Raw genomic sequence first — 14,973 nt, forward strand, 5'->3', positions numbered from 1 at the left:
TGGGAGGCTCCCCAGGTGGAGGAAGGCAAGGGTCACCTACGGGGACCTTTGAGGAAGGTGGGGAGCTGCCATCAGGGACCCTGAGGGGTGAGGCCAGCAGCCAAAAAGGGAACCCCTGACTTTGTGCCCACAACTTCCCTCCCCATAGGACGGAGTCTCTTTCAGAGGTAAACACGAAACCTCAAGTTTCAACGATGGATTCTGATCTCATGGAAAATGTCCTGGAAATCCCTAGCCCTGCCTGTGGTGGGCAGGAAGGTGAGGGCAGATCCTGGAATGGGGACAGCAGTGTTTTTAGGGAGCGAGAGACGGGGCAGGGGGGGAAGCCAGGCTGCAGGAAAGACACAGCAAACGCCCGGGGCCCAAGTCCCTGACTCGGGCATGGAGCTGCTCCCAGCAGCCTCCCCACCCCCGGGTTCCTTTCCCTGAGCACCTCAGCCTTCCCAGGAGCCTGCAGGCCTTCCCTCCTCCTCAGCCTGTCCCACAGGCTGTCTGCACGTCCCTGCGAGCCTGGTGGACTCTGGGAGGGCTGCTCTCCAAGCCAGGCACCGGCCTGCCCCTCAAGCACCCCCCCAGTCCCCACTCAGGGGGCCCACAGAGCTGACTCCCTCCCACGGAGCAGGACCTGAGCTTTCAGATCCCTTCCTTGACACACACCCCCCCACCGCCTGAAGGCACAGGGCCCACCGATGTGCCAGGCTCCCTGATGGGTGAAGCCCGGCTAGGGTATTCTGTGGTGAGGCTATACCCCCGGTCTGGGAACAGGGGTCTCTGGATCAATGAGTGATGCCCATCAGCGTACAAGTTATCGTCACACATTTGCCACGTCTCCTTCCTTCCACAGACGGAGAACCAGAGGTACGAATGTCCTGCTGGGTTGGTGGTGGACCTGGGCCGAGAACCCCAGCCTTCACACCCACAGCCGAGGTTCCGCCAACGCACGGCATCGACTGGGGAGAGGAAAAACCATCCAAGCCACCGGGTCACTTCATGTCCCCTTCCCACGATGCCTAACGGAGGGCAGAGCCTTCCCGGGAGCAGTCCCAGGGAACACCACACTAGGCTCATGCAAGAAAAGACAGGTCCCCGGCTGGGTGTGGGCTCTGTACAGGGGCGGGGGAGATAGCACCGCAGGTGGCCGGGGTGACTGGCGACTGCAGCGGGACCGAGAGACACGATGAGGTCCGAGGGAGCGGGCAGAGGGGGCCTGGCCTGAGGCTCATTTGTGACAGGGGGATGTGACCCAGAGGGGCTGGGCATTTTCTAATAAATAATTGTTCATCGGGTCTGGGACTGTGTCAAAGGGAACCTCTCACCAGCCAGCAGCAGAAGTTTCCTGACTTGGGGACATTGGGGTGAGTTGCAGAGGCCACCACTTCTGTCCCCAGGGGGTCAACAGCGATCAAGGGTGGCCTCCTGGCGTATGCCCGGGAGCCGTTGCGTGTGGAAGAGCCTGCCTCCTCGCTCTGATCACCCCAGCTCAGGTCAGGCCCTTGGGTGAGGGTGGGTGTGAGGACGGGGGACCCCAGGCAGCTGTCGGAGCCGAACAACTGGAGGCAGGCAGGGGGCCAGCTCACACTGGCACCAGGACATAGGAGTTGCTGCCACAGCTCCGGGGGACATAGCGAAGCCCCTCCACCATGTCCCCGGCTAGCTTGCGGGGACAGCCCTGGAGGCTCTGATAGGCAAACATGGCCACCCCCAGGCAGAAGAGGAGGCCAAGGAAGGCCAACAGCCCCACCGCCTGCCTCCGGGTAGCTGCCTGCGAGTCGGGGACGGGAGTGATGAGGACACCCAGCCTCTGGGGGTCCACGGTGGCATGGATGGGCTCCTCCGCCTTGGAGGTCCAGCTGCCTGAGGCCACTGGCTCCCTGCTGGGGACCCTTTGAGAGGAGACAGGGACCGTGGAGAGACGGGGCGTGCCGTCAGGCCCCCCGAAAGTATGCGTGTGAGCTGAGGTGGGATCCATCTCCTCAGGCCCTAGAGAGTTCTCTGGCATGGGATTGTCTCCTGTGATCCACACAGGTTGGCCTTCAGGGCCAACACTGTCCTCTGAGGCTGTGTGTGAAATGGTGGGGGTGTGGGTAGGGGGGGCCTGGGTAGGGAGGGTCTGGGTGGAGGGGGCCTGGGTGGGGGGGGCCTGGGTGGGGGGGGCCTGGGTGGGGAGGGCCTCAGAGGCCTTTCCCTCCGTCCAGAGGCCCGACCCGGGTTTGTAGGCAGAACTCTGCCAGGACGTTGCGGTGGTGAGGGCAGCAGCGTTGAAAAACTCAGTTTTCTGGGACCCAGCTGGAGGTCCTCCATCCGGAGCCTTTGGAGTGGAGGGGAACCTGGTCCCCCAGGAATCAGCCACTCCTGTTGGCAGCTCTGAGGAAGTCCCCGAGGCCCTCTGTGCCTCCTGGCCACTGTTTTCCTGGGTGGATTTGGGCTCTGGGACCGCAGGCCTGTCCATTCCCCTGGTGGCCGGGGCGGTCCTGGGCTCACCCACACCGATTTGCTTCTCGAACGTGCCGCCATTTCGATCTGGAACAGAAGTCTGGCGTTCTAGATGTGCTATGGCTTTCTGAACCCATTTCTCCTTCGGATCGGCACAGAAGGTTCTGTTCTTTATCGTCCTCAAGCTACAGGGAAGGAAAACAGGGACCCAGTGATGCCCAGATGCCACGTGGAGTAGAAGCATCAAAAAATTGCTCTGCAGGTGAACAGACCCGGCTGGAAACCCTGCTCCCACCCCTTATTAGCTGTGAGCTGTGAGCTGATTAGCTCAGGCCGCTTGACTCCTAGAACTTGCGTGTCCTCACCTGAGAAATCGAGATCGCATACCTACCTTCTGTAGCGTGACCAGCCTCCCCAGAAGAGCTGGGACTGAGGGGGTTCCTCAAGATACAGGACTTTTTGTGAAAGTCCCAGAAAACTGGGGCAAGCTGGTCACCCACTTCAGTGTTATTATAAAAAAAAAAAGAAAATTATGTAAAACACCTGGCTCAGAGTAACAGCCGAAAATGATAACGATGTTAATAATAATAATGTCTTCACCATTAAGGCAGGGAGCTCTGGGCTGTGCCTTCTGACTGGGGGGAGCTGTCCACCAGTGTTCCCTGCTGCCAGGTGTGTGACTGGTGAGCTCTGGAGTGGGGCCTCCTTTCTCTGGAAGGAGCTGACCCAAATGTCCCTTCCTCTGCTCCCTCAGTTACAGGCTGCCCTCTGGACCTCTACCTCTTAGTGTGTCTCCTCAGGCCGAAAGCACACTGAGTGAGCTCCAGCCACATATTCGGGGGTCCCGTTGGGACCGCGAGTGCCATCTAAATCTTGAGCTTCCTCCGAAGCTGGGTGTGGCTGGCTCACTGCCTAGAACACAGCTCAGAGCGGACAGGAGCTCATGCTCCACACCTCTGTGCTAGGCGTTTTGCCTATTTAAACCTCCCACCCATCCCGAGAGGTGGCTATGGCGACCATCCCCATTTTACAGATGAGAAAACCGAGGCTCAGAGAGGTCATGTGAATGTGCATGGCTCTGGTTCGCTGAGGAAACCAGAGAAGTGCGGGAAGCAAGCATAACGCTTCAGGCCCCCAGAGGCAAGGTGCGGCCCAGGGCCGTGGTCCCCTCCCTGGGGCTTCCCACTTCCTCTTTACCTAGAAAACAGAAGCAAATAATGGGGGGAGCAAGCCTCACCAGGCGAGGGGAGGAGAGCTCAGGCAGTAGCCCCCATGCCCCTCTTAGCAGCTGCACGGTTGGTGGAATGAAGCACACGACTTCTTTTCGCTGAGCCCTATACTTCGAGAACCAGTCTGTAGACTTGGCCCGAAGTCTCACAAGGATCCTGTTTCCCCCACTGTCAAGTGTGGACAATAATCTCTGTTATTGCAACAGCTTCCAGGCACCCTGCCAAGCTGCTTATTTGCATTATCCCCTGTCATCCTCCCAACTATCCATTTTGTAGATAAGGAAAACTATGGCCCAGAGGGTAGGCAAGTGGACGACCCCCCCCCCCCCGTAAGTGATGGAGCCAGGATTTGCACCACATTGGTTGGAGTCTGGAACCTGCGCTCTCAGACCGCCGTGCTTGACGTCCCCAAGAAATGCAGCGGGTCCGACTGCCACTGAAACACACCACCCGCTGTGGCTGCCCCAGGCCTTTCAGGAAACTGCTCCCAACCTTTACCCTTGGGGGCAGATATTAAGGTCAGCCACGGGCCAGGAGGCAGGAGCAGGAGGAGCGATTTGCTGAGGCCCTTGGCAGGAGCCCGGATGAAAAAGAAAGATGTGCATGGGGATTCGCAGAGGCCAACAGGCTAGTACCTACATGATGGCAGGCTTGCCGCAGGATTCTTGATTTCGATGGTAGTGGTCTAGTAAGGCCACGGGAATCTCCGAGGTCATCCTGTTGCAGATCACGTTGCATTTCTTCACACCGAGGTGCTGTCCTGAGCCCACAGAGGCCCCCAGTCAGCAGGACTGTCCAGGGGCATCTGGCTTCCCAGTCCCAGGCCAGCTCGTGCCAGCCGCACCATCCAGGCCACAGCTGCTGACCTGCACGCCCTGGTCTTCAGCACCCTTGACCTCAGCCCCCCTGTTCCCCCTCCCCACCACCAAACCTCTCTATGCCTCAGTTTCCCCACCTGTACAATAGAGACAATGATAGTATCTACCTCACAGGGATGTTATAAAAATTAATGAAAATGAATTCTTGCTTATAAAGCTCCTACTGCCTGGTAAGTAGGGCTTAATTTTTAAAATTAAGTTGTCGTTGGTCAGTTGTACAGAAGAGAGGACAAGTCTGAGAGTGACAGGGATCTGCCTGAGGCCACACAGCCCGCAAGTGAGGGAACGGGATCTCCTACCAGGCCAGGCTCTGGCCCCTTCTGGGCCCATGGCTCTATGTACCCCCCCACACTCCCTTTACCCCAGTAAGTCACCCGCTCAACTATCGCCCCTGACCCTCCACCCACCACATACACACACCGTTCCTCCCTGTCAGGCTGATCCATGTTCGTGGATTTCCATGACCTCTGAGACACACATCATATGCCCACCCTATGACACATCCTCATGCATCCACACACACCAACAAACAGGACGGCACATATGAACCCGCCCCCCCGCCACAAAACCATGTAAAGGCATTCATATGACTGGGCACATGGAACAAATAAAAAGTGTTAAATGTGGAAGTACAGTCGCCTTCTAAGGAGGCTGGGGTGGGGTCCAGTGAGTAGAGTACCCTTTGTTCTGCCGTGAAGAGCCAAGATGAGTTTGGCAGCAGTTGCTGAGGGGAACCGAGGGGGTCATTTGGAGTCCCCTGGGCAATTTAGGGGGGCAGGAATAAGGGGGAGGGGTGGGGATGGGGGTTGTGCAAGGGGTGAGGGGCTGACGGGGGTGGCTAGGGGCCTGCTGATGGCACGGAGCCAGAGAGAAACCCCAGGACAGGAGGGGGGTGACTCAACAGACAGTTGAGAGCCCAAATCTTTTTTTAAAGATTTATTTTTGGGGTGCCTGGGTGGCTCACTCATTAAGCATCTGCCTTCGGCTCAGGTCATGATCCCAGGGTCCTGGGATCGAGCCCCGCATCGGGCTTCCTGCTAACGGGAAGCCTGCTTCTCTCTCTCCCACTCCCCCTGCTTGTGTTTCCTCTCTCGCTGTGTCTCTCTCTGTCAAATAAATAAATAAAATCTTGAAAAAAATAAAGATTTATTTATTTATTTTAGAGAGAGAGTGAACGCACACCTGAGAGAGAGAGCACAAGCAAGGGGAGAGGCAGAGAATCTCAAGCAGATGCCCCGCTGAGCCTGACCAGGGGCTCGATCTCACGACCCTGAGATCAGGACCTGAGCCGAAATCAAGAGTCAGACGCTTAACCACCCCGGCACCCCGAGAACCAAATATTTCATATAAACATTTGAAGTTGTTTGCACTGCTTTTCCTCTTTCCTCCTTCCCCTAAAATCTCCAGCAAAATTTATTCTCCTTGGTGTCAGCTCAAGAGCAGTATGTGAAAAATAAGGAAGAGCTTGACCTTCAGCTCTGGGTCAAGGTCATAGGTGGTGAAGCAAGATCCCAGAGGGTTTTGCAAAATTCTAGAGGCCAGGACTTCCAGGGCAGGGGAGTCTAGATTGCTGAATGATCTTCTCCAGCCAGGCAGGGCCTGGGAGGCCCCAGCTGACCCTTACTGCTCATGCACAAGTATTTACGAGGACGTGGATGTGCAAACATGCTCTGCCTTCCCAAATACAGGTGCAAGCACACACACGCCCCTTCTAGAATGTGCCGCCTCCTCTGCCATCACTTCCTCTTAGCCTCAGCCCACCCCGACTATGGAAGGGGGGTTCGGGGCCTGCAGGCTGCACTGGCCTGGGCCATCAAGGGGCAACACTAGCAGCTCCTGGGGCAGGCAGCAAGCACTCCGGTGGCTGGTCCCTGAGTCACAGGCTGCCCTTCCTCTCTGAAGAACCAGGAAGTGAAAGTTACCTTGCTGCCTTTCACCTGCCTTCTCCCGCCCCCCCGAGGGACTTTGGAATGACTCAGCTGTATCCTCCCCAGGCCCTGCTGACCAGAGCCAGGAAGCGCCCCCCCTATTGGTCTGGCAGGGGTCTTAGGCCATCTGGAGCCGAGGGGAGGCTGCCGGGGGGCAGGAGGGCTAGGCTAGGTATGGTCAGTCGGCTCTCTCGACTCTATGGCGCAGGGTGGGGAAGACCACTGCTCACGTGCTTTGTGGCTTTAAAGAACCACAAAGGCAGCCTGTCCCCAAAGTCCCCACCCTCTGCCACGGTGCCTACATACCCTTGGCCAGGCTCTGTTCTTGGTTTTGCATGGGGAAGGGCTATGTAACTAACCTGAAGGGGGGTTTCTCCTCAGAAGTTTTCTTTTCAGTGATTGGAAATAATGCCTCCAGCCAGCCAGCCATTTACTGCCACATGAATTTCAGGAAGGCAGGGACTTTGTCAGGCTTGGTGTCACAGTGCTTCTCAGCACAAAGTGGATACTCAACAAATATTCACTGAATGAAATAATGTCTCATCCTACTTATCCTTTCACCTACCTCGCCATCTGCCCATCCATCCACATCCATCCATCCATCCATCTATCCATCCCTTTCCTGATTGAGGCAACATTTGTTTGAATTACCTTTGAGTATCTGCAAAGGCCCAGGCTCTCTTGTCCTTGACCCTGAGCTCTTTCTCCCGTTGGTGCTGGTGCTGAGCTTAGAGCGAATACCTCAATCCCAATAAACACCATCAGCTTGCAGTGTTTACTCAGTCAACCAATAAATGCTGCCATTCCCTATTCCCTGTGCTGGGTGCTGTGAGGCATAGTCAGATGGAGGCCTGTCTCTGCCCTCAGAAGGTCTCAGCCTGAAGGGCAGCCAAGACAGGCCCACAAAGTACCAGAGCTTATCTTAGTTGAGCACCTACATACTGTGTACTGGACTATGTGCTCAGCAGAGGTACATCTGCTCTCATTAATTCCCAACATCCCCAAAGGGAGTATTGTTATCCCGATTTTACTGATGCAGAAACTGAAAATCAGAGAGGTTAAATGACCAGCCCAAGGCCACACAGCTGCTTAGTGGCAGATCTTGTTTTCCTCCCAGCCTCTAGGCATCCCACTGTTCTAAACAGCCTTAAATACCAGGTAGAAATACCATGTTGCAGAATATACCCCCAAATGGGCTGAGATTTGCACAAGGGAGAGACTACTTCCCACTGCAAGTAATCAGGGGAGGCTTCTTAGAGGAAGAATCCTTTAGGCTGGACCTCAAGGACTGCTAAGAGGCTTACAGGCAGGAAAAGACAAGAATGTTCTGGGTCTCCCAGCAAGGTGATAGAGAGAAGGCTTGAGCCATTGCTCAGGTGTGTGACCTGGACATTTAATGTCCAGGAGGCGGACGGTAGTGTGACAAGTCAAATGTGACAAGTCATTTAAGCTCTCTGAGCCTCAGTTCCCTTACCTGTAAAATGGACATGGTAATATCTGTTTCACAGGGTGGTTGTGAGAATAAAGATTTTTAAAGATCTGGACCCTTAGAGTGGGGTTTGCTCGACAGCAACACCATCGACATTTTGGACCAGATAATTCTTCACCATGGGAACTGTCTTGTGCACTGTAAGATATTTAAGCAGCATCCCTGGCCTCCACCCACTAGATTTCTGAGCATCCACCAACCAAAAATGTTGGGACATCTGTAATGACAAAAATGTCTCCAGAAATGTGCCAAATGCCCCTGAGGGGCCAAATCACCCACTGAGAACCACTGCCTTAGAGATAGCCACAAGGATCTTCCCTCGCCTCCCTCAATGTCTCCTTCTCCAAGGGTCTTCCCTGACCCCTACTTAAAATCTCAACACCTCCCCCTGCAACCTTCTCTCTCCATATATATTTTTTTTAAATCACAGCCTGTTTTTCTAACAGACCAAATTGTTTACTAATATATTTTTTGTATCATCTTGTCTTCCCCAGTTGGTGCTCAGCACTCTGAGGTCTGGAATCTTCGGCAGTTTTATTCATTGATGTGAACTCAGCCCCTACAACAGTCCCTGGCACATAGCTGATGTCCACTAAATATTTGCTCAATGAATGAACAAAATGCACAAGGAAGCGCTTTGTGACACATAAAATTGTAACCAACGAAGGAATAGCGGAATTTTTATTTAAATTCCACGGGGGCCTGGATCTGACACTCTGAAGTTAGCCTTCCCTGCCTTCCCCATCCGCCTCCACAGCTAATTGGGGGGCAGACCACGGCAGCTTAAAACAGATTTTTTTTCCCTCTTTCTTGCTGGGGCTTGAGTAGGAGTGAATGCGTCAGTGCTCGGCGAGAAAATTCTCTGCTCTGACTTGTATCTGCAGGTTGGTTATATAAAGCAGAGGAGCCTCCCGCCTGACACAGCCCCGCAAACCCACATTTGGGGACTGATGCAGCCGCCCTGCACCAGCTAGAAACCCCCAGCCCCCCAACCTCCACCCCGGGGCCTCTCTGGCTTCAGGACCGCCCCCTCGACCTGCAGGGGCTCCCAGGGCATCTCTCAGAGCCACAAATAACAGTGTGGGTGAGGACCTCCGAGGTGGGCCTGGCCAAATGCCAGGAGGAGGAGGCAAAACTCAAGCTCAGAAAGGTTGAAATAGTGTATCTTCCAGCAAAGTCAGTGACCAAGATTAGGGCAGAAGCCTGATGTCCTAAAGCCTTAGGCTATAAACAAGAGTGTCCAGGGTACCCCCGGTCCGCTCACCACCCCCTCTTCATCTTAGCATAGGAACCCTTCCCCCTGCACCCACTGCCAGGCTTCCTATAAGTAATCCTCCTCCCACTTCCAAAATACCCTCGTAGGCTTTGGCGCCCCACGGCACCAGGAGGCAATAGTTAGATTTCACGGTGCAGTACATGGGACCAAAGAAGGCAAGAGCCCACTCAGGGTCATGGCTACGGCAAAGTGACCTCCATCTGACTCCCTGTCTTTCAGTGCTCACTACCTCCAAACACCTCTGGCCTCGGGATCCAAGCCCATAAAGCAGGAGACTAGCAGCCCTTGGCCCCTACTGCCCCCCACCCACCTGTTCCCTGGCCTGCTGGTTTCCCCCACAGAGGGGGACTCGCAAGACAGTGTGTTCCATAGGGGTGTCCTGGAAGCTTGAGACCGTTTTCATCCTCCCAGACTTGCTGTGAGCCTCTCTGAGCCTCAACGTGCCAGCCGGTCCAGCTCAAACAGTTCTCAGAGGCCATGTGGCCCACAGAGGTGATGAGCACGCAGCCAGGCTCTCTCCGGCCCTACTTGCTGGCTCTGCATCCTCGGGCCAGTTTCTGGACCTCCCTGGGCCTCCATCTTAATCATGTCAGTGGGATGAATACATCATGCCCTACCAGGTCCTGGGCTCCAGAGAGCCAGTATCTGGAGGTGAAAGCCTTTTCTGAGCTATGCTTGGAGGAGGAGGACGGTAGCATGGTCGAGATACAGGCAGAGGGACTGGGGCTGCAGACCAGAACAAGAGCAGCAAGCCCAATCCATGATCTGCAATGACCTTGATCTCTACTGGTCCTGGGCCCCCTTCTCGAAATCAGGGCAGGAGAAAATCCTAACTGTGACTTGAGACTCAGGAGTCAGGGTTTCAGGTTACACATTAACCCCGGGAGGGGAGACGCAGCCCACTGTAAACCAGGGCCGCCCCCCGCTCCCCCCCCGCCCCCGTGCCCAGCACGAACCTCCTCAGCCTTCCCTGTCTCCCTCCCCCGCAACACCCCCTTTGTGCCTGCCACCCTTGTGCCACCCACACCACCTCTTTGCGCTGCCAAGCCGTAGCCGCCTGGCTCACTGGGCCAGGCGAGCAGTCCCTGGAGCCTGGAAACTTTCCAGCGGGAGGGCAGTCCCAAATCTGGGGTCAGGGAGGAGCCCAGCCCCCTCCACCACACCCTCTGGGAGGAGCTGCTGTGGACCTTACCCAGGTGGGGCCTGGGGGCCCCGGTATCAGGCCTGAAGGGCACAAGTGGGGCCCGAGGCTCCCCTACCTAGCTCGTGCAGGAGCCCGCCCCACTCACCGGCCAGCAGTGCGGTCAGATGGCAGAGGGCAGCCAAGCGGAGCAGCCCCCAGAGGGGCGGAGGAGCCATGGCTGCGGGGTGGCCGAGGGTCCAGGCGGGGGTCCAGGCGGGGCCGGGGCCGGTGCGTGAGCCAAGTGCTGTTCCCTCGCTGCCTGAGCTCTGTCGCTTTTTATAATGGGGCTCGCTGCCCCAGCCTCCGCCTCCAGCCGGCAGGCAGCGGGTGGGAGGGGAAAGGAAGGGAGCCAGCCAGTGTGTGGCGGCTGGATTCTTCAGGATGTTGCCAGGGAACGGGGCCAGCTCAGGCTCTGGGCTCCGGCCTGGGGGGGGGCGCGGGGGGAGGCTGGACCAGGCCTGAGAGCATTCAAAGGGCCTTCTCTCCCCCCATCTGCTGGGGTTACCCACCTCGGGCGCTGGCACCTGGGGCCCTAGCCCTAAGTGGGCCACGGAACAAAAGGGCAGGCTGGGGAGTGCTGGCTGCCGGCAAGCCAGGAGGGATTCAGGACCCTAGAGTCTGGCTCTGACAAGCTCTCCTTTGGTCTGGGAGAGGTATCGCTCCCACATCATGAAGGACCCCCAACCTTTCCCCCTTGAAGCCTCGGCTCCTGGGGGGACCTCACTCATCAGTGTATCTCCGAGCCCAGCATGGAGCCTGGCAAACAGTAGGGGCTCAGTCCAGTCAATGTTTGCTGGAAGAATGATCCAGCCCAATTTCATAGGGACAAATGGGGAAATTGAGGGCCAGAGAGGGGATGGGATCCCCCCAGGTCACTCAGAGAGCTAGGGTGGAGACCAGACTAGAGGCACGCGAGGGCATGTGCAGGTTAGGACACAGAAAAGAGCCCTGGCCTCCCTGCCTCCAGCTCCTCAATCTCTCCGTTCATCCTCCACACCCACGGCCAGCCCTGGCTCTGGCCCCTGCAAGGAACATCACAGCCACTGGCCTCACCCTGGGTCACTCGGTGGTCTTGGCTTGTCCTTGGCTCGGCAGGTGCCCTGGGGGACGTCCTGCCTCTCTTGGGGGCCTCAGCTCCCTCTCCGCACAGGAGGGAGTTGGGCTCGCCCACTGCGGAGGGAGCTTCGCAGCTCTGACTTCCCCGCTCCTCGCTCCTTTCCAGGTGGGGCTGGGAGGACCAGGTGGGACCAGCCCGCTCCCACCAGCCTCGTAGAAACACCTGCAGGTGTTCTCCAGCACAGCCTTCCCTGAAGACAATGGCCACAGTCCCTGAGACTCTAGAAGACTCCAGCAGTCGCCTAGCCCAGCCTGGTGCCCGAGTTAACCATGAACCCACCACTCCCATCTAGGTGTCTCTGGCAACTAGCCAGCCGGAAACCAGTGTGTCTGTGAGCCACACAGACACATGCTATGGAGCCAGCTGGTTTAGGCTGGGCTGGGCAGAGAGGTCTCAGCTCCCAAGGCCAGAGGCTCCCCCTCCCACCCAGCACAGTAGGGGGCTGGGGCACTGAGGTGGGAGGCTGGACACTCCTTCTCGATGGGGAGAAGCACCCCTGGCACGGACCAGTTGCATTCAGCCTCAGAGAATCCGGCCCAGTCCATGCAGATAGAAAGCAGGTGACCTTCACATTTCCGTTGTCCAGCCCCTTCATCTTATGACTGGGAAAACTGAGGCCCAGAGAGGGACAAGGTGTGATAACACCTGCAGTCCAAGGTTCTTTCTGCTCTGCCCATGGAGGTAGGAGCAGATGAAGGAGGGGGCAGATGGAGGGGGAGAAAGAAGAGAGGGAGGAAGGGAAGGGAAGGGGAGCAGTGGGAGAGAAGGGGCAAGGGACGAAAGGGGCTGGGGAGGGGGAGGCGTGTGGGGAAGAGAAGGAGAGGCAAGGGACAAGTCCTGGGAAGCCCCACACTTCATAAAGACCAAGAGCCAGGTTGGGCAGGGATTTGGAGGGTTAAGATCCTTGTTCCCCTGGCCCTAGACTTTGCTCCAAAGAAGTATTTAGGAAGCAGGGGCTTTGGAATCCCATGGTCCCAGCTCTGGCACTACTGTGTGATCTTTGGCAGCTTCCCTACCTCTCTGAGTGCACACTTACTCCGAGACAGGCACTGTTTTAGTGCGTTGTGTGATTAACTTGGGTCACCAGGGCCTGGCGTGTGAGCAAAACACCACTATCGTGGTCCGTTTTATGGATGGGGAAACTGAGGAATGCAAGAGGGAGTTGGGCTCCTCCTGATGATCACCAGCCAAGAAGTAGGGGAGCCGGGTTTGCCCCAGCCCACTGGCCTTGGAGTCTGAGCTCATGACCAGGAGGCTGCACCACCTCCCTCCAACCCCACTGTGAGGACAGCTGAGAATTAAGTGAGGTGATGCCCAGAAGGTGTCAAAACACAAAGTACAGCTCTGCTTTTCCTTGCTCAGCCCTTGGGGACATCCCCTACCCTCTTCCGGCCCAGCTCCTCCCCCCACAAAATCGGAATGGTCAGCCCCACCTATCTTACCCAGGCGTTAAGGACTGAGTTTAGATGACTCAGTTTGGACACAGTAACTAGGCTTTCAGGTCAGCCAATCAGGCAAACGTGATCCCACCACTTAGAAGAATCACCTTTGGCAAGTTACTTAACCTCTCTGAGCCTCAGCCTCCCCATCTGTAGAATGGGATGCTAATAGCCACTTCACCAACTCACTCACTGGGGGAGGTCATAAAACGAAGGACTTTCGCAGTGCCTTGCATGCAGGAGCCATTGGGATTTGCTGGTAAGCTCTGGTGTGTGCCTGGCACCGTGGTGGGACCGGGGACCCAGAGGCAAGTACGCCAGGTTCTTGCTCCAAGGAGCCCCAGCTCAATAGGAGAGAGAAGTCCTACCAGAGACTCTAAGGCTGTGGGCCTGGGAGAGGGAGAGAGGCCTTTATTCTTGTCCAGGAATCAAGGAAAGCAGGAGTGAAAGACTATGTTTCGATCAGAAGAGGGGCAGACTTTTGCTTTGTTTCTTTTCCGCTATTGTTTTGAAGATTCTAAACTGAGGTATCTGGGTGGCTCAGTCAGTTAAGCGTCCGACTCTTGATTTTGGCTCAGGTCATGATCTCAGGGTCCTGAAATCGAGCCCCCCTGTCGGACTCCAAGCTGGGCATGGAGCCTGCTTGAGATTCTCTCTCTCTTTCTCCCTCTGCCCCTCCCACCTCCCTGCTGATGCACACAGCCTCTCTCAAAAAACACTAAAAAATAAAAATAAATTTTAAAACATGATAAACAATAAAGAAGAAGGAGTGAAACAAAGACTTTTCATATCCTAAATTCAATGATTAGCATTTTCCCATACTGGCTTCATTTTTTTTTTTTTTTTTTTGCCAAGCCATTTCAAAGTAAATTATGGATGTCTGAAACTTTGCCCCTAAAGCCTTCAGCATGCATCTCCATAGTATAAAGACGCACTATCTTACATAAATATACTATTATCCCACCTACCAAAATTAACAATAATTCCTATATGTCATGTAACATTCAGTTAATAATTAAATTTCTCCACTGTCCCCAAGATGTATTTTATAGCTTCACCTTCCTTTCTCTTTCCTTCTTTCTTTGCCCCTTCCTCCTTCCCTTCCTTCCCTCCTTCTCTCTTACTTCTACTTTTTTTTTTAAGATTTTTTATTTATTTATTTGAGACAGAGAGAATGAAATACAGAGAGCATGAGAGGGAGGAGGGTCAGAGGGAGAAGCAGACTCCCTGCCGAGCAGGGAGCCCGATGCGGGACTCCATCCCGGGACTCCAGGATCATGACCCGAGCCGAAGGCAGTCGCTTAGCCAACTGAGCCACCCAGGCGCCCCTTACTTCTACTTTTTGAACCAGGATCCAATCTAGGTTTATGCCTTGCAGATGACATTTCTTTGTAGTCTACAACAGACCCCCTGCTCATTTTTCAAGGCATTGACTCGCTGAAGAGTTTCAAGACTGTTGTCTTTTTTTTTTTGCCCAAGGTTTATTGAAGATAATACAGCACAGCAAAAGAGGTCTAACTCATAGGAAAAGACTGTTGTCTTATACACTGTTCCCATTCTTAATTTATCTAAATGGTTTCCTTGTGATGTCATCTAATTCATTCCCTTAACTTATGCTTTTCCTGTAAACCGGAGTTAGAACTACAGACTCGATTCGATCGCGGCTACATATACTTGGCAAGAATCTGGCATGAGTCATACTGTGTACTTCACGGAGCGGCTTACATCCACCACGGCACAGGCTGTCCCACTGCTCGTGGTGGGTTGACGGGCGGAACCAACCCCAGATCTCTGGCTGGAGAAGTGTCAGCCCCTTTGTGATTTGTAAGTAACCCGCCCTGTGCCGACGGGCCGGACTTTGCCATACTATTCCAGGCAGAGGGCAAACCTAACCAAGGCAGAAAGGGAATGGGGAATGGTCCGGTGCCATCGGCTCTGAGGAAGGCGTGGGCAGGGAGGCTGCCATGGGACCCCTGGAAGCTGGCGTGAGGAACGAGAGTC

The 14,973-nt window shown here is 55.4% G+C and overlaps 1 protein-coding gene across 1 annotated transcript; it reads right to left on the reverse strand.

Annotated features, from left to right (window-relative positions):
- Positions 1-205: 205 nt before the first annotated feature.
- On the reverse strand, positions 206-10,629 carry CX3CL1 (C-X3-C motif chemokine ligand 1). The gene is made up of 3 exons (XM_035025134.1): positions 10,523-10,629; positions 4,302-4,422; positions 206-2,618 (listed from the first exon to the last, which is right to left on the reverse strand). The coding sequence occupies exons 1-3, from the start codon at positions 10,590-10,592 to the stop codon at positions 1,574-1,576; spliced, it is 1,236 nt and encodes a 411-aa protein (XP_034881025.1). The 5' UTR covers positions 10,593-10,629; the 3' UTR covers positions 206-1,573.
- Between the last annotated feature and the right edge of the window lie 4,344 nt (positions 10,630-14,973).

The sequence above is a fragment of the Mirounga leonina genome, unplaced genomic scaffold, assembly GCF_011800145.1.
Source record: "Mirounga leonina isolate KUSES-001 unplaced genomic scaffold, KU_Mleo_1.0 Mir_180, whole genome shotgun sequence".
Classification (NCBI taxonomy): Eukaryota; Metazoa; Chordata; class Mammalia; order Carnivora; family Phocidae; genus Mirounga; species Mirounga leonina.

Excerpts from the sequence above, each read along its gene's own strand:
- CX3CL1 (XM_035025134.1), bottom strand. The coding sequence starts at position 10,592 with ATGGCTCCTCCGCCCCTCTGGGGGCTGCTCCGCTTGGCTGCCCTCTGC. Across the intron at positions 4,423-10,522 it reads TCTGACCGCACTGCTGGCCG|GACAGCACCTCGGTGTGAAG; the intron begins GTGAGTGGGGCG and ends CTGTGGGCTCAG. Across the intron at positions 2,619-4,301 it reads TGCGGCAAGCCTGCCATCAT|CTTGAGGACGATAAAGAACA; the intron begins GTAGGTACTAGC and ends CCTTCCCTGTAG.